This window comes from Mercenaria mercenaria, unplaced genomic scaffold (assembly GCF_021730395.1).
Source record: "Mercenaria mercenaria strain notata unplaced genomic scaffold, MADL_Memer_1 contig_3600, whole genome shotgun sequence".
NCBI classification, from domain to species: Eukaryota; Metazoa; Mollusca; class Bivalvia; order Venerida; family Veneridae; genus Mercenaria; species Mercenaria mercenaria.
In genome coordinates, this window is record NW_026461756.1 from 4,876 (window position 1) to 29,829 (window position 24,954).

Genomic DNA, 24,954 nt, shown 5'->3' on the forward strand with positions numbered 1-24,954 from the left:
ATATTTGACAGAATCAGGTTGATTCTTCTTTCACAGGAATTGTGCTTGACTGACAAAGTTTCAAATAAATTTAATGATACTGTTTCAACAATACCAAATAGAAATGCACGTTCGAGTCAAAACTTTCCTTATTTGTTAGCTATACTGTATTCATTTTTGGTGTGTATATAGTAAGAGGAATTGGTGGCGGGAGTTGGTGGATTAAGAACGACACAATGAATATGAAAATACGGCTTTTTCAGCTTCAATACATGATACATGCTCTCACAAGTTTTACGTTTCATGGTAGGGTAAGAATAAAAGTCCGTTTCAGAGAAGTTTTGCACTCTGTGTGGATTGAATACAATAGGGTTATTAATAGTAGCATGATCTGGGATGCTGTATTCGGCTCAAGTGGATTTTGGCAGATCGGATGTCACGAGGCGCGTAAGCGTCAAGTGTGATCCGACCTTGCAAAATCGACGAGAGCCGAATACAAAATCCCAGATCTAGCTACTGTTATAATGACCCTTTTATTATATACCTTCACCTTTTTGTTTATTGTTTTGTTATTGAACGAAATCTTCATTAGTGAAGATTTTATGTGCGCTGTTTATAGAACTGTGTCAGGTCATGCATATTAATGAAAGTAGCCGGCAACATACAATACAAAAGGTACTTCAAATTTACGTGTGAAATTCAAGCCAAGTATTTTATAGAATCTATATAGGTCGTCTAACAGTGTTCAAGAAATAATTGGTTGTTAAGAGTTAGTACCAGGAATGAGGTTATATTTCAGTTCTCTTTATATTTACTTCTTTCCGTAACTGGGAGCAATGTTGTTTTATATGTACTAAATCTTAGGGATTATGGCTTCCATGCAAAATACATGCATCTGAATAGAACAGAGTTCTTCTTAAGCCTATAATTGGTAGGGTGGGAGGATTGGGGCGGGGGAGTGCGCGAAGAGTGTTGCCATTTCATTACATCTCACGAGTAGACTCGATCGAACCGAGTTTACTTGATTGTATTTTATGCTTCTAAATGATGGAAAAACTACGTCTTACGTCCGTGGATGAAAAATGATAAGTGCTTCAGACATGATGATAACCGTGCTCCAGACATGATGATAACCGTGCTCCAGACATGATGACATGATGATAACCGCGCTCCAGACATGATGGTAACCGTGCTACAGACATGATGATAACCGAACTACAGACATGATGACATGATGGTAACCGTGCTACAGACATGATGACATGATGATAACCGTGCTACAGACATGATGACATGATGATAACCGAGCTACAGACATGATGACATGAGGGTAACCGTGCTACAGACATGATGACATGATGATAACCGAGCTACAGACATGATGACATGATGATAACCGTGCTCCAGACATGATGATAACACAACTCATTTATTGTAATAGATTCGAGTTTCTTTAATGCATATGTAAAACAAGAATCAAAGAACTTGTTTCTTAAAGATATCCATCGGCCATCTTTCACTAAAATAATTTATCTGTATATATTTACTTTAAACGTATAAGATTCTCATCAATGTGTTTAAAGTTTACTAAATATATAAATCAAGTTTGCTATAGAGCTACATTTATAATTAAATCCCATGCAGTAATACAATGTAGTTGATTGAAATAAAAAAAGCCACTTTTTTAGTTGTAGTACATATAATATTATGCTGTGTTTGTCTATACATGTATATAGTGTGTACTAAATTAAAAGCATAGTACTGTTAATACACGTAAAAATTTCAACTTCTTGTTTATTACATAAAGTGTACGAAGTAAGTATTCATGTTTATGATATGAAGTTTGGATCTAATATACCGTTAAAGTTCTTCATTCAATACGAGATATTATACGCAGATCATTATCAAATCAAATGTTACGCATGTCTGGTTGCAAGAAGTCCAAATGTAGAGTCCTATCATTTCTTCCTTTCCTCATGCCCTTTATCAAAAGCGTTGTGTTTTCATTCTAATATGCATTCGTAGCATTCTATTGAAATATGCATGTTCCTATCACTTGCTAAATTAAAATGGGGGCGTAAGAACTTTTAGTCCCGAAAAGTTACATTGAAAGAAGCATATTCTCCTACACATAAATGCTAACACCTGAAATCTGAAATTCTTGAAAATGTCGACTCAACATTATGAAGAACTTAGTATTTATTTCAACTAAAGAATGTTCACATTAAGTGTTCAACCTATAAAGAGCTGTTAATCTATTGCTACTGGTGTAAAATGATGCTACATCACTATATACTAATAAATTTAATTGTTTGGGAATGCAGATGCAATATTCGTCAAGATGGGCATACTTTGATCACTTTTAGCACCGTACAAATGCTTGTTTTGTCCTCTTTTAACGTTGTCAATGGCTCGATGTTAGTGGATGTTTTGCGCGCTTTTTATTAGCAATAACAAACATCTTGCCACTTAAATGAATCAAAATTGAATCGTTTGGAAATAGAATTATTTATCTTGAGAATGGATGCAAAATCCAGATAAAACTCTTATATTTTTTCTTATAAACTGGTCACAAGATCAATTGTTAGTCAACGCAGGTCTGGTCTAAAGTAGTTCAAATATAGAGAGTCCTCATAATTCTTCCTCTCCTCGTGCCATTTCTCTGTAGCATCATGTTTTCTTTCTTTTCCGCACTTAGTTTGCCTTTTCTCTGTAGCATCATGTTTTGCTTTCTTTTCCGCACTTAGTTTGCCCTTTTCTGTAGCATCATGTTTTCTTTCTTTTCCGCACTTTATTTGCCTTTTCTCTGTAGCATCATGTTTTGCTTTCTTTTCCGCACTTAGTTTGCCTTTTCTCTACAGCATCATGTTTTGCTTTCTTTTCCGCACTTAGTTTGCCCTTTCTCTGTAGAGTATCATGTTTTCTTTCTTTTCTGCACTTAGTTTACCCTTTCTCTGTAGCATCATGTTTTCTTTCTTTTCCGCACTTAGTTTGCCCTTTCTCAGTAGCATCATGTTTTCTTTCTTTTCCGCACTTAGTTTGCCTTTTCTCTGTAGCATCATGTTTTGCTTTCTTTTCCGCATTTAGTTTGCCCTTTCTCTGTATAGCATCATGTTTTCTTTCTATTCCGCACTTAGTTTGCCCTTTCTCTGTAGCATCATCTTTTCTTTCTTTTCCGCACTTAGTTTGCCTTTTCTCTGTAGCATCATGATTTGCTTTCTTTTCCGCACTTAGTTTGCCCTTTCTCTGTATAGAATCATGTTTTCTTTCTTTTCTGCACTTAGTTTGCCCTTTCCCTGTAGCATTATGTTTTCTTTACATATGTACATTTTCCACACTTAGTTTAAATACGTTATATAGTGCTATTGTTTTAATTACGACCTTTTTAAAGATATAAATTTGTGATTAATGATACATGACCCTCAATTTTAAAGAAATAAATTCTATGTAAGCACTTTTTTAATTATAGATTCTGAAGCCTGGGAAAATACTATATTCTTGGAAAAGGTCAAGGGGAATGGATGAAAAGCCACAAGTTAAACTGTCAGTATTAGATATCCACATCTGACTTATCGGTTTCCATTAAGTGTGTTATATAAGCGGAAGATGGCATTAGAAACAACAATAATACTATAGGTTTTCTTCTTAAATAGAAAACATTTTCATTTATGTGCGAAATATCAGTGGTACAGAACATTTTCGCACTTAAATAAAGTATCAATAGCAGCTCATCTGTCTTTAAAGAAGAAATAATTTTTACTGAAGTCAGTTTGCGTGACAGTCGTTTTGTGTATTGATAAAGTAGATTTAGAAACTGTAAAAATGGGCAGTGCTTTAGAGGAGATACGTGAACAACTTGTAGGGGCATGGGAACTTGACAGGACTGAAAACTTTGACGAGGCCCTTGAAGCCATGGGTAAGTAGCTATACAGTTCTTACTGTACCGAGTCGGTTCGATTGATATACTATCGCGGGCCTACTTTTTATATCATTAAAAATGTTGTGTATCAATTCAACTTTTTGACAGAGCAATCATATCATTTTTCGACTCAGGTTCCTCGGATAGTCGAATATTTTAAATAAATCAATTTAAATGATTTTGTGAAACACCTTATGCTGAAGTCCTATCTTTGTTCTTAGTAGGCAAGTGAAACAGGATCCAGTTATATATATATTTATATATATATATATATATGAAAACTTGACATTTATATGTAATACAATTGTTTTTTCTTTTCTTTAAACGTGTTATTCAATTTGTATGTTGTATAAAGTAACTAAATAGAGTCAAACCAAAATCTAGAAAAATAACTGAGGCAAAACATAAAGCAATGAACAACCACACACTTTTATGTAGCAGGAATATGTTAATTATATAGGTAGAGGTATTCACTTCTCGCCTGGTATCTCTCTTTAAAACCGCTGTATTTCCTCCGAAATTTCATGGTATGAATATTATTTCAATATGCATCTCTTGTGCTTTTTTAAATATGCTTGTAAATATTCTTGCAAAAAGTAAAAAATAAAAAAAGAAAAGAAAAGAAAAAACAACGTAAGGAGAAAGTGTTCGAAGATTTATATCCCACTAGTAAGTAGGTAAACAGCCAAATTGTTATGAATGAGAAACCGTACCGATGAGCTTGCATGCTTGTATTGGATTCCTCCTGTATAGTAACAGTTTATCCTGTAACTGCTAGTTCACATCGCGATAACTTGAGACAAGTTTCAGGAAAGGTGAGATACGTATTAAGAGGGGGTGAATTTCGAATCTTGTTGTCTTTCATCAGTTATAGGATATTTAATTCTAAATAGGGATGGTTAACCGTTTGTGAAATGACGCTTTTATTAATGGTGCAGACTATTAAAATACTTTTCTTCGGTTTAACAGCGTATTCCTTTCAGCATACAATATCTTCTGTCTGCTATCTCAATTAGCGACAGTAATTAGAACGGTCAAAGCTGCAAAATAATTCAAAGAATCATTTGAAATAATGGGAAGTGAACTGGATGAAGTTAAGGAGAAGCTATGCGGTAACTGGGCCCTTGATAGGACAGACAATTTTGACGAGGCTTTAAAGGCCATGGGTAAGTGAATTTGTTTGCTAAAACGTTGACGATGTTTACTTTAACGATGATATTAAGACTATGGCGCTTGATAATGATACCATACTGTACAAGCGTGTAAGTTCTAACATTATTTTCAACAATTGTAAACTGAATATGTTATTGGGTTTACTAAGGCTTCTAACGCTCTCTCGATATTTTTGCAATAACTTTATTACTAATCGGAATCTGTTTTTGACATTCCTCATACATTTTGAAAAATGTTTTTTTTTTTTTTTTGTATAATGTCTGAGAAGAAATTTAATGTACTATTAATGTTATAAAGATATTGCCAAAACTGCCAAAGGGGCGTAAAAAGTCTCGACTGTGTATTACTGTCATAATCTTCATCAGTTTTCTTCCTTTAATATGAAAATAAACTTTCAGCTTATTCTGTTAAGACCGTTTCTGTTTTTTTAAATAATATAATATGGTATGTATCGAATGTATCAGGAAACCTTCCCAGTATATTTGTTTAAAAAATCTTTAGAAACATTTTATGACAGTTTCTTTCATTTTGTTGAAAGCATGTAAATTCACAAAACCTTTTCGAACTAATAGAAGTACTAAAATCCGTCAAAATCTTAAGGTTCGTTATTTAAAAGAGGATTCAGAAATTTATATTGTCATAAAAATTAAAATCTCTGGTACATCAGTTGAAGTTGTTTACCACATGACGTACAAATCACGATGCTTGAAGTTCCTTTGAGTGAACACCTGTATTTTGTGTTAATTGAAAGTATTTCTTAAAAGGAGAGAATGGCGGCATAAGTTTCACAAATTTATGACATTTACTTCTTAGCATGTCACGTTTTAACAATTCAGGACTCTAAACACACTAAACATGCTTAACCCACACGTAAAATTGTAAAAGAGAAAATAATTGGTGTAATTACACAAAAGCTGTTTAATAAGAAATAAGGAAATTGGCCCTTCCGGTAGTTTTGATTCGAATAAGATGGCACTTTAAATATTATAGAGGAATGAACAACAAAAATGCTTGTATCAGTTTCTTTTGTGATAGTAATAAAGAGTATAACTAATCTTTGACGAAGAAAATTGTATTTGAAATTAAACCATGATAATTTTGATATCGTAGTTCAGTTTTACCAATGATATTTATCTATTACATATAAACACATATATAAGCGATTCTGCAGTTGGCCAGCATGACAAACACGATATTTATATATTACATATAAACACATATATAAGCGATTCTGCAATGGGCCAGCGTGACAAACACGAGACTCCTTTGAGTTGAATAAAATTACAAACGAGAAAAAAATGTGTTGCTCAAAAACAAATACTGAAACCATCTGACAAAGATTTAGAACCAAACGATGCCTTTAAAATACATATCTAGAGCTTCAAACTGAGAACATTGTTTCTGTTTATGCCTATGTCTGCATTCCAGTCATCTTCTTCATCATTTATTTTCAGCTGTGAAATAACGAAAATATCTATTACAATCATTGTACCCAAGGCGCTACGAGACAAAATTAATTTCTGTGATAATTCAAAAGCTATTCATCTAAGATATTAGACAAACTGTTCTCCAACAGAATTAATGTTTCTTGAAACATCTGATAAATTGAAAATGAAGCTGCTATTTATTTTCTAAAATTTTAATTTATCTAACCGACACTGCGTTAACAAAATGTATTAAATTTAACACGTAAACGGTAAAAGAACAAATGTGGTAAAGACACTAGCCAACTGCAATAATAAACATTCCTGTGGTAGTTGCAAAATTGTATGTTCTTAGGTGCATCGCTATCATATTACATCTTGTAGGCTAGTTCAGAGCTCGGGTTCATGCAGTACGCACATATGTTGCACGAAAATAGTAGATAATCCCACTGGAGATCATTTTGAATGTAAATGAAGAATCGGAACCAAACAAAATCATTGTGGACTCAATTCATTAGTGGCACTGAAATCTTTGTCGTTTATTTTATGCATGGGTGTAAAAACTATGAATACAAATACAAATACATTTATATAGCGCAAAAAGTATAAAAATATTCGTTTGCGCGTTGCAATAACCTTAAAATGTATAACTGAATTTTATTTTTAAAAATTAATTAAACAAATGAAATGAAACAAACTGGGAAGAAAAGGTATCTACACTGTTGCCAAGTATATTAATTTTGAAACGAAGCCGTATAATTGATAAAGTTGCATTATACATGGCTTACCTACAATTCACACATGTAACCCCTTAAAAAGATAAACAGCACGTTTAGTATCGGTATTAAAATACATACTATCTAGAATATCTTCTTGTTTGTGTAATTGATTCCTGTTAAGGAAGACCCAATGATGCAATAGAACCACGTTTTTGATAGTTTACTCTTGCTTATATTTGACATAAGATAAACAACAACAAAAAAAAAAGCCAAGTTTAGTTGATCCTCATACCGCTCATTGTTATTTCCTGGCATCATAAGTTATCTCGTAATTGTTTGCTAACACGCAGTTAGGGAGTAACTTGTAATTTCGAACCACGGAAATTAAATTAAGTTATATAATCAATCTGCAGACATATTCATAAAATAGAAATGGCATATCTATAATAAGCCGTAATAGCAAATTAATGATTGTCCCATGACTAGCGATGTTATTATTAGGTTATTTAACATTGTTCTGCACAATACGGCAATATATTCGAACGAGTAACCATTCGAAGATGCATATTGGGCGAGCCGATGTATATGACCAAATTCATTGCGAGACAACGAGCAGGTGCTAATAGCCTTGGGGAGTATTGCACGTACTAGAATCATATTTAGACCAATTCTGCTATTAATTGGTCGGGTTGTATTCTATGATTCAAAAGAATCTTCTTGTAAACATTCAGGGATAATAAGCCAATTAAGTTCATGTAAATATTTTTCTAGTCAATTAATCTAAATCAGATTATGAAATCGTTCAGACAGTTAGCCAGTGCGAACTTCCTCAATGATATGGTGGATATGCAATTTTTTCATGTTTCTAAACATAAGTCTTTTTGAAGCACGCAATAATTTTAGTTAAACGATAGATATGCTTTGTGATGCAAAACAGATTTTGCTAGAAAGGTATAAATACGCTATGCTGATAAAACACATTCATAAAGAGCAAGGAATGCCTAACAATAAAGCCTTTCATAATGCTGAAATAATTTTTAAAATCGGACCACTATTGAAAAAGATATGACAGCTTGAAATTTAAGAAATCGGCTGATCATGGAGGCAGCCATTTTAGTGTGTTTATGACGTCATTTACACATTGCTGTAGCAATAGATTGATTTCATATGTTTATTGAGTGTAAGATGTAAAACATGGTAATTATTGTGCAATATACTAAAGGAAAATATGTTCTAATTTAATTTATTCATTTCAAGGTCATTTGGTTTAACTCTCTTCAGGAAAATCTGAAGCAATGGCTTTTTAATCTAACGTGACTCATTAGAACTCTGCCATGTAAGCCTGTGCACATTCTACATGGATAAAACGTTACTGTAGGGATAACATCTGCAGAATCCCGAGGGACTGGTTGGTGCCCGAGCCCGTTAGGGCGAGGGTACCAACGTGTCCCGAGGGATTCTGCAAATGTTATAACACGAAAGAAACATGCGCTATCGCTATTCTAGCATAAAACGCGTAATAACTGATAAATGAATACAATGACCCTCAACGTCATTAAATTTCCACGAAATGCGAGGGAATGTCAGGGTTGTCTTTTCACGTTGACGTCATTTCGTTTTGAATTATCCGTTTTGGGGCCGAATGACGTTTACGCTTTGCCACAGAACGCGCATATATAAAAAGGTGTTATAACAGCACCCGAGCGCGAGAATCTCTCTGTTACAACACGTTTTCTCTCCTGTTAAAACACCCTCGAAAAGTGACAAGAATGTAGGGATAACGCATGTTTTTTTCGTGTTATAACATCTGCAGAATCCCGAGGGATTGGTTGGTGCCCTAGCCCGTTAGGGCCGAATGACGTTTAGCTTTGCCACAGAACGCGCATATATAAAAAGGTGTTATAACAGCACGCGAGCGCGAGAATCTCTCTGTTAACACACGTTTTCTTTCCTGTTAAAACACCCCCGAAAAGTGACAAGAACAGCAGTTTTATGCTAGAATTCTTTGTAACGTACATTAGTTATTAGTTCGTTAGTTTTTCTTACGGTCACATTATGCATGTATTGTTTAAACAAACAAAAATACGTCTTGCGCTCTTTTTGATGTTTTACAAGCAGGTGATATCCAAATTCGATAAAAGTTTGATAAAATGGCCAACTGAATAGACTAGTATGTCATGCCAGTTTTCTATTACAGTCCTAGGCTGCGTATCTTTTTCTATTGGATTTTTGTTATGTTTTTATATGTGACTTGTAGGTCTCGTTCTGTAACTTGGCATTACCAGAAGAAATCTTTAAGAGAAAGTCAACAGACTCCTAATTACTTTAGGGACATTTGCAGGATATTTATGTTATAGATACGTCATTAAGATTAGACCTTGTATCGGATCACGCGAAATATAACAAAAGGAAACTCATTACTGGATGTAATTCACGCAGTATTGGAAATATCATTGTTCCGGGCATGTATAAAGTGCTAAGTGACATGGGACACCTGATGAAACAAGGATCAGAAAATCATTTAATTGAATTTTATTTTGAGTACGAAAGCGTTTGAAAAATTATTTACTGTTACAGTACTACTTAACTGACAATTATAGAGCTGAATAAGTGACTCAATAGAAAAACAGCGGACCATTTCTCAACAGTCTGATAAAGTTTTGGTCATTAACATAATGGGGAGTGCATTAGAAGAAATTAAAGAAAAACTAACTGGTAACTGGGAGTTAGATAGGACTGAGAATTTTGAAGAGGCATTGCAGGCAATGGGTGAGTTCATTCATCTACGTTAAGAAAAATATCTCTTTTTTGTACATTAAAAAGTAGCATTCTTGTTCTCTTCATGCTCTGTAGATACGGTTAAGACTAGTTTCACTGCATTGCCAATCGGCATTATTTTTTCTTGTGTTCAAAACGCATGTTTTCCATAAAATCTTCAGGGTTTTTTTTAAAAAAAAAACCTATATAACATCACCTGGGAATTTTATAGGTCAGCATGTGATATGAATAGAATACAGTTTAGAAGTGCATCATATGAGCCGCGCCATGAGAAAACCAACATAGTGGGTTTGCGACCAGCATGGATCCAGGATCCATGCTGTTCGCTATCAGTTTCTCTAATTGCAATAGGCTTTGAAAGCGAACAGCATGGATCCTGACCCGACTGCGTGGATGCGCAGGCTGGTCTGGATCCATGCTGGTCGCAAACCCACTATGTTGGTTTTCTCATGGCGCGGCTCATTTTATAATTTCCTCCATAATAACATTCCAAGAGTTCTCTGGGGAGTTTCTTACACATGAATATCTCTGTGATAGTTCAAAATCTAATTAAAATATTATTAACAGTACTTTAATGAAATACACAGACAAACTTGAGAAATGCTGTTACAAGGTTAATGTTTTGTGTCTGATGTATTATTCTGAATATATTGTCATCCATATAAACCTTTTAGGAATCTAGGAAATATAAATAAATAATTCAAACTGAGAACATAAAACTCTCTTCTCAGTAATTTCATATATAATCTGTTGTTATATCTAATTATTGCCTACATAATAGCATTCTAAGAGTTCTCGGGGGAGTTTCTCACAAATGATGATAACTCAATAACCGTGGATCTCCCCTCTCTAAATTCTAGCTTCTTTTGTTCTGCCCATTGTCTGCTCCATTATTTTAATTAGGGACCATACGCCGCATTTCATGAAATTGCACTCTAGTGTATTATTAAAAGTTCCATGTATGTACATCGCCGTATGAACATATAGATGAATTTCTAATAATTGTATTTTAGTACTTATAAAATGTGCAAATGTTGAGTTCTGTTCAACCAGGGGCTAGAGGGCGTGCATTTCCACCATCGTCCATGAACTGGCTCAGCCAAACAGATTCTGTAACATTTTCATTTTTCTTGTGGAGTTTCCACTTCTTCTGTTTTACAAAGTGTCATTCACACCATGTAATTAACCTTTATAACAGATCTAGTCCACGAAACATAGACTTGATGGTCAGAACAAATAATACAGTCTTAGCAAACATGATGTAATGTCAAAATAAACCCTGAAAGAATAAAATGCCAAATTCCAAAGGACAAATCTCCATCCTTAGATATATTCGTCCTTTGAAATATTTCTGTCGTTTAGGTATCAGATAAATGTCAGTGATGGTAGTGACATTTTAAGAATATGAAATATAACAATATATCAAAAAGACTATTTATCATCGAGAAGGTCACCTCTGGCCTAGAGACACAATAAATTCTTGCGATAACTGCAAAGTTCTAGGCTCTTATCCGATATATTGGATTTCATGATATAGGTTAGTTATGTAATGAAATTGTTGATTAATGAATTCAATTTTTGATGATCTTTTGGAAACGTAGCAGCGCAAATTAAAGACATCTAATAGCATAAACGGTTTGACTGAGTCTGGTCATGAGATGTAATGAAATTGGCAATTCACAACCCCTATTATCGGCTTAAGCGAGAGTATCAAATTTTAGAATTGAACATGACCCAACATCCAAACGGAGCACGGACCTTTGCGTGCTAGGTCATAAATTAAAGCATTTACTGCGAGATTCACAAGCCTTTTCCCTTGTGGCAAATCTACTAATGGAGGAAAGATATATCACCTTGTGCTACTCAAAATAGCAGGGACTTACTTTTCCATCAGAAAAGCTGTTCCAATCCTTCGTGGAATAACATGACTAATATTATATATCTCACCAATATTTAGCATGTTACTAGATATTTTAACAAATTATACCGCCTTAGTTGCGCGTAGAATTTGTCCTCAGCTCGAGTAAGTTAGACAATTTGAAAATTTTATAGACTGAATTAAATCTCGAGTTATTTCGTTTGATTGAGTAACATGCTTTCATTATATCAATTACAGGTATACTTTATTATCACAGCACTAGTGTGGTAGATGGAAAATGTGTCCCAATACTTGGATATCAGTTGATAAATTTCCTCGTTCTTCTTTTGTTATGGAGTCAATTTGATGTATCTATTAAACAGATGTTTGCTTAAGCCGGTGTTGTGTTGCACATTTCACATTACCTCACATGAACAAACTCGATCAAACCAGTTGCGGTATTATTGCTTTGTTGCATTCTGTACTTTCAAAAGATCTTTCAGGTGTTATTAAAAAGCATTCTCTCAATATTGCATGCTGGCCGTTTAGAATGATATATTGATAGGCAGATAAACGATTGATTTCAAATTCTTTGTTCTTTGAATGAAACTCATTATATTACTCTATGGATTAGAATATATTTGCCTTACAGTTGTTTTTAAAACCCTTAATATCCTAAAGTCATTATGAAATTCTATGTTTATATTTACATGAAACCAGTAATGAAACGGTATTTTTCAATTTATTATGCCAAGTAATTTCAAAGAATAAAACACAATCGTGCAAAATAACAGCATATACGGTTTATGTCCGCAGTTATAAAAGGTATTATTATATACCCTGATATACAGCCTGTTTTTTTTTTCACTTATGAAAATAAAACCACGAATACGTGTTATAATACGACGTTCAATGCAACAAAAAGTTCATCAATTCAAACGATTGTTTAGCCTTATTTGTGTAAAATTATAACCCATTTTGACTAATATAACAGTAGAAATAAGTGTATGTATAATAAAAGGGTCAATAAACTACTATCACTATCTTGATCCCCAATGATACATTCGGCTCTCATATATTTTGTCAGACCGTTAGCGCCTTGTAGGACCTAGGCCTGGCAAAATCCACTGGATCCGAATACAACATTGCTGATCGCGGTACCGCTATAATAACCCTATTATGAAAAGACCAAAAAATGTAGCAAATTGGGATTTTTTTGCGATCGTAATTAGTAACTGTAAAACTGTTGTTATACAAATTAACCAGATATATAGGAAGATCCTTTGGATACATAAAACGTAGCCAAGCAAAATAACAGCAGAGTCGGTTTGTTAGCGATAATGAAATGTGCAACACACCTCACGCCCTTTAGCAATGGCTGAAGAAGACTAGACTGGCACCAGTCGCTAGAGTCCTTCAAAACAAATGTCTGTTCCATAAAATCCTATTTAATAGCACATTCTGGAAAAACAACTCTCATATCTGTGACTCTAACGACTGTTGAGATGAGCCTAGAGAGAAAATAAAGAAAGAAATTAACATTATTACAGATTACTTGATCTCAACAGACTTTGTAAGTCTAGAAAAAGGCCGCAGGCATACTAAAAGAAGAAATGGATTATATGATCTTACAACACTCTATTTCTACTAATATATCTTTTATCTAAAATCTTTAAAAGCCATTAAGCGCTCCAAGATTTGGATCCGATTCTTTTATTTTGTTGTAGCATTGTTGTACGTCATTATTACGAGTATCAACTCTCGTCAATCTATCTGAGGATAAAATAAAAAAAAAAGCTGTTCAGATAATTATCGTAATAACAGTGTAACAAGCATTTCCAGTTTATTGTAAAAAGCTCTTGGGTTATTTTAGATGGTTCATGTCATGGTATAATAACAGGAAACTCTGAAAATTAATAATGAATGTGATATTATCTCCTATTTGAGCACAGAACCATCTGTTTTTTTTCCACAGATATGAAGCTATTAAATCAAAAGTAAAATTGTTGTTTTGTCAAAATTTCGAAATATCGAGGAATAATGTATTTGTTCAAGTTAAATTATAGCTGAAAAGCTTTTTCAAAGACGGAAATATAAGACGGCATTTCATATCTGTTCACAATAAATACAAAAAAATGTAGGTTTATTACTAGTAATTTTTAGTTGCCAAACGTTTTTGTAAGGTAATTAGTTATTCTTGTTTCATTAGTAAAACGGTCACATTGTTAAATACATATCTAGTTTAAACCAATACAAATGCCTTTATTGTAACTGACTGGCACCAAAGTTGTCTGATTATTTTTGGATGGTTCATGTCATGGTATAATACAGAATACCGTGCAGTATAATGTTTTAGTATCTCCAATTTAAGCATAGAGTAATCTTTTTTACAGATATGGGGCTATAAAAGCAGAACTTAAATTGTTATTTAATCAAATGTGCGTGTCTTCATATTATTAGTGTGGAAACATTTCATATCGTTTTACAATAAATAGTTTTGTGAGTTATCAATGTTTATGTGGGTTAAAATATTGATAATTTCCAAAAGCAAACAATAACAAACAGAAACATTTGACTGATAGAACCTTATAGACTATGGTTAAACAACGGTATTTTTTATTAGGCATTAACCTCATTTGTCTGCTATTACATTTAGAACATTGAATCGAAGTGAGAAAGTGGTATTATTATTGATCATTTATTACCTGTTACGATTTTAGCACATCAAGTGCGGTACTTTTACTTTGTCCTGTATTATATAAATATTGGTTTTACATTTATAAACATTGGAATGACTATATCAACAGTGATTGGATCAATGCATATATTCCATTCCACATTAGAAGTCGACATCGTGACAAAAGCAATATTTACATGTTTCATCTTTCATTATATTTCTAACTTTGTTGAAGAAAAACCCACCTGTTTGATTACATTGAAGAGATGATATAATGACAATGACGTAAGAATAATTTCTAATTTTAATGTTAAGTGTTGGGGGAGTGACATAACTGTTTCATATCATATTAAAACCTCCAACCCGACAGTACTTTATTCCCTGGGGCTTCACTTAATTAACGGCAATTGCTGACGCTTCTTTTGTTGGTATACACCGCTCTTTATCCAATAGTACTGTTCATACAAAATATATGACAAGAGAAAGTATCGTGAATTGACCTTATATGAATGGGATGTATAGGGTGTACCCACTGAACATCTTTCTTAATGGATTAGATTCGACAGAGGAGGTAACATGCTGCGGACTTTAAAACACTGTTGTATGGTTGTTTTTGTCTTTCTGTTATTATTAGATCTATTTTGTAGTCCTTTCCTTTGGTGTTTACGCAGTCTAAAATTTAATAATAAAACGTCGTACTGTCTCATAGGCGGAGCAAAAAACACATACTGACTTCCAGCTGTGACGTCATAGCATTTTGACGTCAAAACAGTGTGTCTTCGCAAACAATATACCGAGGAAAATTGAACAATCTCAGCAAATAAGTGAATTTGATTTCCCTGTTTTCAGTCAACCATCAATATGTTGGATTTAGAGGGCATGGGCGGGAGCATGCATTTCCGCTAACGTCCATAAACAAGCTCAATCAAACCGAATCTGCAACATTTTCACTTTTGTCGTGTTGACCGACCTGTGGAGTTTGCACTTTTTCCATTTTATTATCACAGCAGCGTTGTTTGTGCCGGGTGCCGGTCGTAAAATGTTGTCCCATACATTCAATCAGAGCTGTTATATTTTGATCTTTTCAGATCGTTCAGCACGACTTTTATGTTGTGTAATTGATACTGTTTAGTATTTAGGTTGAACATTTTGGCTCGAATGGTTTCAATACTCCCGCTTTCATAGATTTGGGTATCGTGTAATCACACCTTGGATATAGTGCCTGCTTTTTAATTTCGTCTTTTGGCAGTTTCTATGATATGCAGACTCCGTAATCTCAGGTCCCACTTCTAAATTCCAGTTTGTTTAGTTCTGCGCATTGTTTTCTCGTTTAGGGCAAACCCATTATTTTAAACGGGTACCATATGCTGCATTTTATGGAATTACACACAATATTATATCATTGAAGGTTCCATGTGCACCACCGTATGAACACATTTGCGGATGTCTCGACATTGTTTTTTGGTACTTATAATATGTGAACAGGTTGAGTTCTGCTCAACCCAGCTCTAGAGGTCGTGGGCGGAAGCATGCATTTCCACTACATTCCATGTATAGTTCAATCAAACCGAGCCTGCAACATTTTCATTTTTGTCGTATTGAGTAACCTGTGGAGTTTCCACTTTTTTATTTTAGTGTAGTATATATGAGGATATGCTAAGCACTAGGTCAGTATCACTATTTTCAGGTCGACAGATCCGCATATCGACCTCACTAAAGCACAATAATCATAAAGTATAAAGTCCTCTTATTAAAGGTCTCGTCTGCATTTCTTAATCTTTTTGAAAGAAAATTAGTCTGATTGCCAGACGGATGTGTCCATAATTACTCCATCAGAAGCTTATTTCTTTCACACAGTGAAATGGCTTTCCTCGACATTTTGGAATCAATAATGTCTTGTTATCCTGGATTAAGGCATGGAAATGCAGGAAGTCTTAAATGTCAGAGTGGATTCATTACTTGAATATAAGACCTTTATAATCTAAACATCAAATAATAAGTTGCTGTTGGAGCTATGACCAATCAGTGAAAATTATCTTGTTATTTTAGTCATTCGTCCAACATATAATTCTGTTGCGTTTTGAACAGTTAATAAGCGCGCTAAAACAGCTTAAAATGTTATGTCTTATAACGAAGCTTTATGAAGCGTTGTTTCCGAGCATATGATCTTCTCAGTGGTAAAACCTGTGGTTATGTTTGTGGTACTCTGCTTCCAAAACAATCTACCCTTACCTTTTATCTTTTGTAAATCGTAAATCTTCGTCTGGAAACATTTTTGTGGATTTTCTGGTTGCGTCATTTCAGGGAATTTAAACTCATTCATTTTATCTTGAGAAGTTGAAATCTGCCCATCCATATTTACATGAAATACCTAATTTGGTCCAATCCACGAAATTGCATGCCCCAAAAAATGTAAGATTTAACAGTAGTTATCGTTAGTTTGCATTGCTTCTGAACAAGGCTTTATGCGGTTATCTAAGCTTTTTTTTCATTTCTATCCCTTAAGATGCATAACATTACAACCTCCTCCACGTTTGCATGATTTTACCATTTTGCATAGGAAGGATAGAAAACAGGCGACGTGACTTTCGTGTCGTCTCCAACAAAGCAACGTGGCTTTGGTGTCGTCTCCAACAAAGCAACGTGACTTTGATGTCGTCTCCAACAAAGCAACGTGGCTACGTGGCTTTGGTGTCGTCTCCAACAAAGCAACGTGGCTTTGGTGTCGTCTCCAACAAAGCAACATGGCTTTGGTGTCGTCTCCAACAAAGCAACATGGCTTTGGTGTCGTCTCCAATAAAGCAACGCGACTTTGGTGTCGTCTCCAACAAAGCAGCCTGGCTTTGGTGTCGTCTCCAACAAAGCAACATGGCTTTGGTGTCGTCTCCAACAAAGCAACATGGCTTTGGTGTCGTCTCCAACAAAGCAACGTGGCTTTGGTGTCGTCTCCAACAAAGCAACGTGGCTTTGGTGTCGTCTCCAACAAAGCAACATGGCTTTGGTGTCGTCTCCAACAAAGCAACATGGCTTTGGTGTCGTCTCCAATAAAGCAACGCGACTTTGGTGTCGTCTCCAACAAAGCAGCCTGGCTTTGGTGTCGTCTCCAACAAAGCAACGTGGCTTTGGTGTCATGTTGAAACTGTACATAGCTTAAGATCAGATAGGATATGTTATTGCTTTAAAGTAAGTCACTTTAATGTGCTTACATATGAGAGTTTAAATAAGCATGCAAGGTAATGACAATTCAGTTCCAACTCTCTGAAATAATACAACCACGTCATTTTATTTTTTGTTGTCCTTTTCTTCTGCCATAACATTTTTGTTTTGCTACTTTCTATACATTTTATTGTATTTCCTTCGACTTTTCAAAACTGGGTTGAAGTGGTGAAATGTGTTAATTTATAAGGTGTTATTGTTCGACTTTTGTTGCAATTTTAAAACTATATCAGCATACATTAAATAACAAAAAGTACTCTCAGTAATTGTTAAAAAGATATGGGCACAGTAGCAACGGCGAGATAGCTGTTTTGTTCAGTATAAATGATAATAAAAAAAATGACGAATATGAATGAAGTCGGTTAACGTCACGTACCTATTTTACCATACTTGTGATTTGGAACCATTTATACCTTCAGGAATTCGTTTTCTTTGTGACTGTTTTATAAAGAAATGAATTTTGAATTTGACAGTTATTGATATTACATGTAGATGTCCCTATCGTAAACTGGTACAGCATAACGAAGATTTCAAGTGATGGAGCTAAAGTTATTCGTTTTGCTAATTGTAAACGATTTGCGTTTTAGGAACAAAATGACCGTGAATTGTCAGTTTATTGGCTAATTGTAAATCTTTTTCATTATCCAATGACCATATTTAACTAAAATATTTTATCTTTAGATATTTACTTCAAATATTTCAAATCCTCATCAAATGTTTTTAACTTGACTAAATATACAAATTAAATTTGCATATATGGGGCCTCCGTGGCCGAGTGGTTAAGGTCGCTGACTTCAAATCACTTGCCCCTCATCGATGTGGGTTCACCTCAACTCGGGGCGTTGAATTCTTCATGTGAGGAAGCCATCCAGCTGGCTTACGGAAGGTCGGTGGTTCTACCTAGGTGCCCGCTCGTGATGAAATAATGCACGGAGGGGCACCTGGGGTCTTCCTCCATCAGTAAAGCTGGAAAGTCGCCATATGACCTATCATGTGTCGGTGCGACGTTAAATGCAACAAACTTAAATGTGATGCAGTCACAGCTGATTGTTAAATAAGTCAGTTCTTTTAGTGGTAGTACAATTTATACTGTGTCTATCTATAGACCTATACAGTGTGTACTATTTAAACCTAATGATGTCATTGCATAGAACTGTTAATGCACATAAACTTATTAACTTTGCGTTTACATAAACTATAAGAAGAAAGTGTCCATGTTTTTGCATATGAAGTTTGGATCTAATATACCTTTAAATAGAAAAAATGGAAGCACACAGGTTGCCGAACACGATAAAATAATGCTATAGCGTGATTTACAGCATATTTTTATGAAAATTTTCTGTCTTTAATTATCCATAATCTTGCGCATACCATGACAGTCTCACACCAGTGATTATACATTATTTACTGTTTGAAACAGTGAAATTTACAAATATTATCAACCGTTTTAAATCATTAACATGCATTATATGAAGTATAAAATTAGTACGAATCAAAAGTTTTTGAATTTACGAGTAAAATGCCATACAATTAACAATCTTTGTTCTATTTTTCAGGGCTAAATGTTGTATTCCGAAAGTTAGCTAGCCATGCCAAACCGAGCATGGAAATACAAGTAGAAGACGGCAAAGTGAAGATCATTGCCAAAGCTACATTTTTTACACAGACAATGATGTTTCCAATTAATGAACCATATGACCAAGAATTTGAAGGGATCAAAATGAAAGTAAGATGTGGTTTTATGTATCTGCGAAAGCTTGATATTTTCTGGAATTACCAGAATTGTAATGCCTTTTAAAAAATATCCATGATTTAAAAAAATGACAAGAAAAAAGCTCATATCCATATCAGTGAAATTATTTTATGAACAGAAATGAGAATAAATTGCAATTTCATATATATATATGTTTCCATTTTGCCCAAATGCTTCATAGGGTGATATAGATTCAATCTTTAACAGAGTCTAATCTGTGTACATGAATTTTACAATTAACACAGCTTGTTAGTGTGCACAAGAAAGAAAAGTTAAACCTTTTAGAATGTGTTTTTCTTTTATCAGTTTATCCTTTTAAAAACCTGCATATTTACGCTATTGTAGTCATGATATAGAGAAATGAAAATATTCTTTGGTTTTGAATTAATGAAATAGAGTATTAAGGTAATTCTGTACGTTTGATAAACCGGAAGTGATGGCGTTACGTCATTTATCCGGAAAACTTAGAATAAAGCCTGGGTTCGGTGTACGGATATGAAAATCATTTTATGAAATAATGACAGCCTGTGAGTAAAATCAAAATGGCACTGTTGCTTTATTTCTAAAGTCAAAATATGATATTAAAATATATGACACGTTAAATAATTCGAAATACTGTCTCAAAATTACCATGAAATATTTGGTTCATTTTATTCATGGTCAAATATCTCAAAAATAAGCACACGGACCTATACAATTTATTTCACAAAATTATAAGACATATGATCATTTATTACTGTTAGAAGTTTCATCAAAATCTACATTGTAGAATAATTTCTATTCGCCAAAATGTTATGAAAGTTATGATTTTCCCATAGACTCCCATTATGAAATATTGCATGAGGTTCAAATTTTTCAAATCAGTCTAGCAAAAAATCAAGCAGATGAGCCTATCATTTTTATTTGTTGAATTTTCTAGGTATATTCTGAAGTTCTGAAAAAATCGGAGTTTAATCAAATTCTACATTGTAGAAATAAATTCGACCCAAACATGCAGAACTACCTTAAAGACGTTATATTATTCTATACCTTAATTTTCTCTTTCAGGCAGCGATTCACTTCTGTTCCGCGACGGTGCAACAATTCTGGTTAAAATTTCTTTGTTAATAAAAGCCGTTGATAAATAAAATATCCAGATTAATTCAATACGGTTTTCGCAATAAATTATAAGGACTCCATGACCCCAGTGGGCTAGAAAAAAACGTAGCCACAAAATTCAGTGAAACAGACTGATCATGGTCGGTATGACTCTTAAGGATGTAGGAGCGAATTTTTTCTAACGTAAAGAATTTTTTCATACTCTGTGAGCTTGAAGAACATTTGTTTCCAAGACAAACAAGAGAAGAAAAAACATAGGTCACCGAACTCGTTTTCATTTTATAGGACATTTTCTTCACCCACTGCTTAAGCATTTCTGAAATTTTGTAAAATTAGAAAAATGGTGATACTTTATGAAACATATAATATCCCACTTAATGTTATAGGGATTTCAGGTGTTACAGGTTAATATGAATACAAGGTGATGCCAGTATTATATAAGCATAAATGTCACTAACAATTCTCTTTCATTTTCACATATTGACATAATTACCCCACCCTCTTTATTGTCAATGGAAAAACGTATTTAGATATACAAAAAAATTTCTGACGTTAAGATTTTCCAAATATTTTGCAGCTTTAATGACCCACAAAAATGCTTCAAAATGGAAAGAAAAAAACTTGGGGTCACCGTGCATCTAAGAGATTTATTAAGAAAAAACTGTTAAAAACTGGTGAATTTTGATATTTTTTTGTCCTTCTTCTTTTAATACATGTTTTCTAGATAATATAATGTGCTATCTTGAAAACTTTTATTTCAGTTATAGCTCATTATTATATGTATCAGTCAGGAAAATTTCAAAACCAAACCTCATCTTCTTTAATAGATATTTGACATTACCTACCCCTACCCCATTGTAAATCTTACGTCAAATTTTAGCAAATACCAGCCAAAAATAAGGGTGAAAAATATAAATATAGCAATAAATACAAAGTACGAAATATAGTCAACGAGGAAACGAACACATCAGAAGCCAGTGGCAGTAATCAGTTCATTAAGGTTAAACCGGTATATTGTTCATAAAGAGTATCCATGTAACAGCATGTATAAATAGAATTGTTATGTAATGTAGGGCCACTAGAAACCAGAACTCAAAATGTAAAGCATTCTCCAAACAACTCCGCCTCATCATATATTTTTTCTGTCGAATTAAATATCGTTCAAGCTTTGGAAACGTTCCATTCTATTTTAGTGTTTAACAAGATGGGATGATAATAAACTTATAACAGAAGCTAATCCGGTAGAACCAGAGAAGCATAAACCACAAACATTTCATAGGGAACGAATTAATGATGAACTAGTGCAGGTAAGTGCTTTCATAAGGAACGAATTAATCGCGAACTAGTCTAGGTTAAGTGTTAATTAGGTATGTGTATATTGGAATAAAACACATGTTCATATATACCTTAACAGGCTGGAACTAACCCAAAGTTCAATTACAAGGTTGCACTCTTATCCTGAAACTGAATTTAATTATTGCTTGTTTACATATTTAAAACTTTATTTCGTTAACTTGAGTTGCTCGTTTAGAACAGCATGCATACTCAAAATTCATTTGCACACATTTATATGTTATCGGATTCAATAATTCTTCATATATCACTAACAAAGATCAAAAAAAAATATTGCTGCTTTTCTGTTCTGTACTTTACATATAAACAATTTGAATAAGAAGGGAAATAAATTTCCAGAAAACCCCAAATATAATGTCGACCTTCTCGAACACATTTATTTAAACTATCAAAGCCACAACTCAATGCATGGAACACGGAAAATGCCGTACAATAGCTCTGAGGCCGTATTCATAAAGCATCTTAAGTATAAGAAATTGATTAATCACTTAAGACTTAGTATTACTTAGGTTAGAAATTTATTTTACTTAAGTATATTTGTTATTTAAAAACAACTTAATAAGTAATTCTTGGCTTTTATTATGGACAGAATTTTTAAAAAAAAAACAACATTAATTTCAGACAGATACAACATGCAAAATTATGTTTAAAGTGCTTTTATCTGAAAAGCAACACTTTAACCGTACTCACAACGCCATTTTGTTTTCTGACTTAAGTCATTTCTTACCTATCTTAAGTTTAAGCTGTTTTATGAATAGGACTTAAGTTTTTTACTTAGGCTTAAGCTGAAATCACCACAAACTTAAGTAAAATCTTCAACTTAAGTCAAAACTTATACTTAAGATGCTTTATGAATACGGGCCCACAACAATAAACATTACAAAATATACAAAACACAGCACAACCCCTAAAACGGACTAGATATTCAGGGTATATTCTTGACAAGCTTGGTAGAAAATACTACAGAGAGGTTAAATATATTTAACGGGTTTTTTACCTCACACTTGCCTCTCATCCCCGAAAATAAGAAAACTTATAAAAGCGCAAATGTAGACGCAGGACTTTAAATTAAATACACTGTATAATTTCTATTTGATGTGGGCTTACTTTGCAAATGTGTTGCTCTGTGGCTGTGTTTGTGGTGCTCTGTGCTTCCGAGAAATCTACCCTTACCTTTCATCTGTTTAATTCTGTTAATTGCAATAGGTTTCCTGTTGGTTGACAGCTATAGGGACATTTTCCGGCTACAGCATAAGCATATTTAATTATGAATGTAGTTCTATAAACAGACTTAATTTATATATTTGATAAAGTTAAATTCATTTGATGATAAATTTATACATTTGAAGGTAATATCTAAAGATAAAATATTGTAATGATAGATGGCCGTTGGATATCTTTAAATGGATGTCATTGATCCTTGTAAATGCTCGAATAATTTTACTTTTCAGACAATGTGGATTGGAGACGTCAAGTGTACAAGATGGTTTAAACAACAAACGTGATGATGCAAAACAATAATTTATATTGTATCGCAATTTCATTATATTGCTGTTGTACACTTTATTATGACCGCTTTGGTTTTATAATGGGTCCGCTTTTTTGGTATAAACTATGCTTGAATGACACCGCTTTAGATTTTAATTCAGGCATAGCGAACATTGAGTTAATGATGTGAACGCGTCTAAATGTAATAAAGAACATAAATGAAAACAATGACGAAATTATGTATAGTAAGCTGTCAATTGAACACCAGATATGACACGGAAAGAAAAAGTTGAAAATGTGAACATTGCTTAGAACTTCTGTGAAAGGAAACCGGGAATTCAAATATGACTTTGGCTGGCTATCCTAAAACCCTTGAAGAATACAGTATAGAGAACGAAACATCAACACTTGTGACCATATACATGGTTGTTTTAAATAAAACATACAAATATGGCCGATGCATGTTTTTGTTGTTGAAAGGGTGTTGTTATAAACTAATTGTGATATACCATTATGCTCAAAAGAATGCGACATCACAGAAATTGCGGACACGACCAAAAAGCACTGCATCACTAATGAACAATGTGTCATACTAGTCTTGTGTTATTAGAGGTAAACAAACACGTAAACACGTGGAGGAGGAGTGCTTTTGAGTTGCAATGGCCCCAGAAGCTAACGATAGCCCTCGGATTATTACTACCTTGCCAGGAACATAGGACATTTTCATTCAAAGACACCATTCTCCCATATTTACTGCTTAATCATATTGTAATGTTGGCTGAAATACACTTATTGTAATTACATATATCAACAAAAGTATTAATAGACAAAAGGGTTTGAAAACCATTTTTGAGTCATTTCGGTTATTTAATTTTCAAGACGTTTTACCTTCAGATTAATTTCCGTTATTGAAAAGCTTCCTTACGACCTGTGATTACGGGACAACACACTTTGTACGTCGATCTTAGGCTGTATTATTTAAAACATAAGTTATTTCTTAAACTTCTATTTGTCACATATTAAAATGGTTTTTGAAATTCTCAGCAATATCTATGAATTTCTGCAGTAGACTATTGTAGATCAACATGTATATTTATAGACTAACTTGTTGTTGTGATTGTGTTCAAAAGTCAATGTGTTAAACGCAGTGTTTCTGTTTTTCTGCAAGTCCATTACGCTGTTGTTGTTTAAAATGTGCGCAATAAATCTTAATACCAGTATATATTATACATAGTTTTATACGTGTTATACTTCTGTTGCTCTGTGTCATTTCGTCCCCTCTAAACTAAACAGATTAAACCAAACCGAGAGTGCTATTATTTTACTTGATTGAGTTCTATGCTTCCAGGGAATCTATCTTCCTATAGATGTTATGTCCAAGGATAGCCAGCAAAAGCAGGTGTTCTGTATTGGTAGAAACTCGGGCAAATGTTGTCTGTGACGAAATTCTTTTTATTTTGAACTACGAAATACAATTTTGACAACATTTCAAATTAAAGCAGTAATGAAGTTTTGAAGT

General features: G+C 33.7%; 1 protein-coding gene across 3 annotated transcripts; it reads left to right on the forward strand.

Moving 5' to 3' along the window:
* Positions 1 to 3,651: 3,651 nt before the first annotated feature.
* Positions 3,652 to 24,664, forward strand: LOC128553221 (cellular retinoic acid-binding protein 2-like). Of its 3 annotated transcripts, none has more exons than XM_053534342.1 (4): positions 3,652 to 3,895; positions 19,300 to 19,469; positions 21,788 to 21,901; positions 23,399 to 24,664. In XM_053534342.1, exons 1-4 carry the CDS (start codon positions 3,802 to 3,804, stop codon positions 23,450 to 23,452), a joined length of 432 nt encoding a protein of 143 aa, XP_053390317.1. In that variant the 5' UTR covers positions 3,652 to 3,801; the 3' UTR covers positions 23,453 to 24,664. The 3 variants fall into 3 exon arrangements, with proteins under 3 accessions (XP_053390317.1, XP_053390316.1, XP_053390318.1); XM_053534341.1 differs by lacking the exon at positions 3,652 to 3,895 and adding an exon at positions 4,635 to 5,064; XM_053534343.1 differs by lacking the exon at positions 3,652 to 3,895 and adding an exon at positions 9,511 to 9,983.
* Positions 24,665 to 24,954: the final 290 nt, after the last annotated feature.

Coding starts and splice junctions, on each gene's coding strand:
- LOC128553221 (XM_053534342.1), top strand. CDS start 3,802: ATGGGCAGTGCTTTAGAGGAGATACGTGAACAACTTGTAGGGGCATGG. Junction 3,896..19,299: donor CGAGGCCCTTGAAGCCATGG/GTAAGTAGCTAT, acceptor TCTATTTTTCAG/GGCTAAATGTTGTATTCCGA. Junction 19,470..21,787: donor TTGAAGGGATCAAAATGAAA/GTAAGATGTGGT, acceptor ATTCTATTTTAG/TGTTTAACAAGATGGGATGA.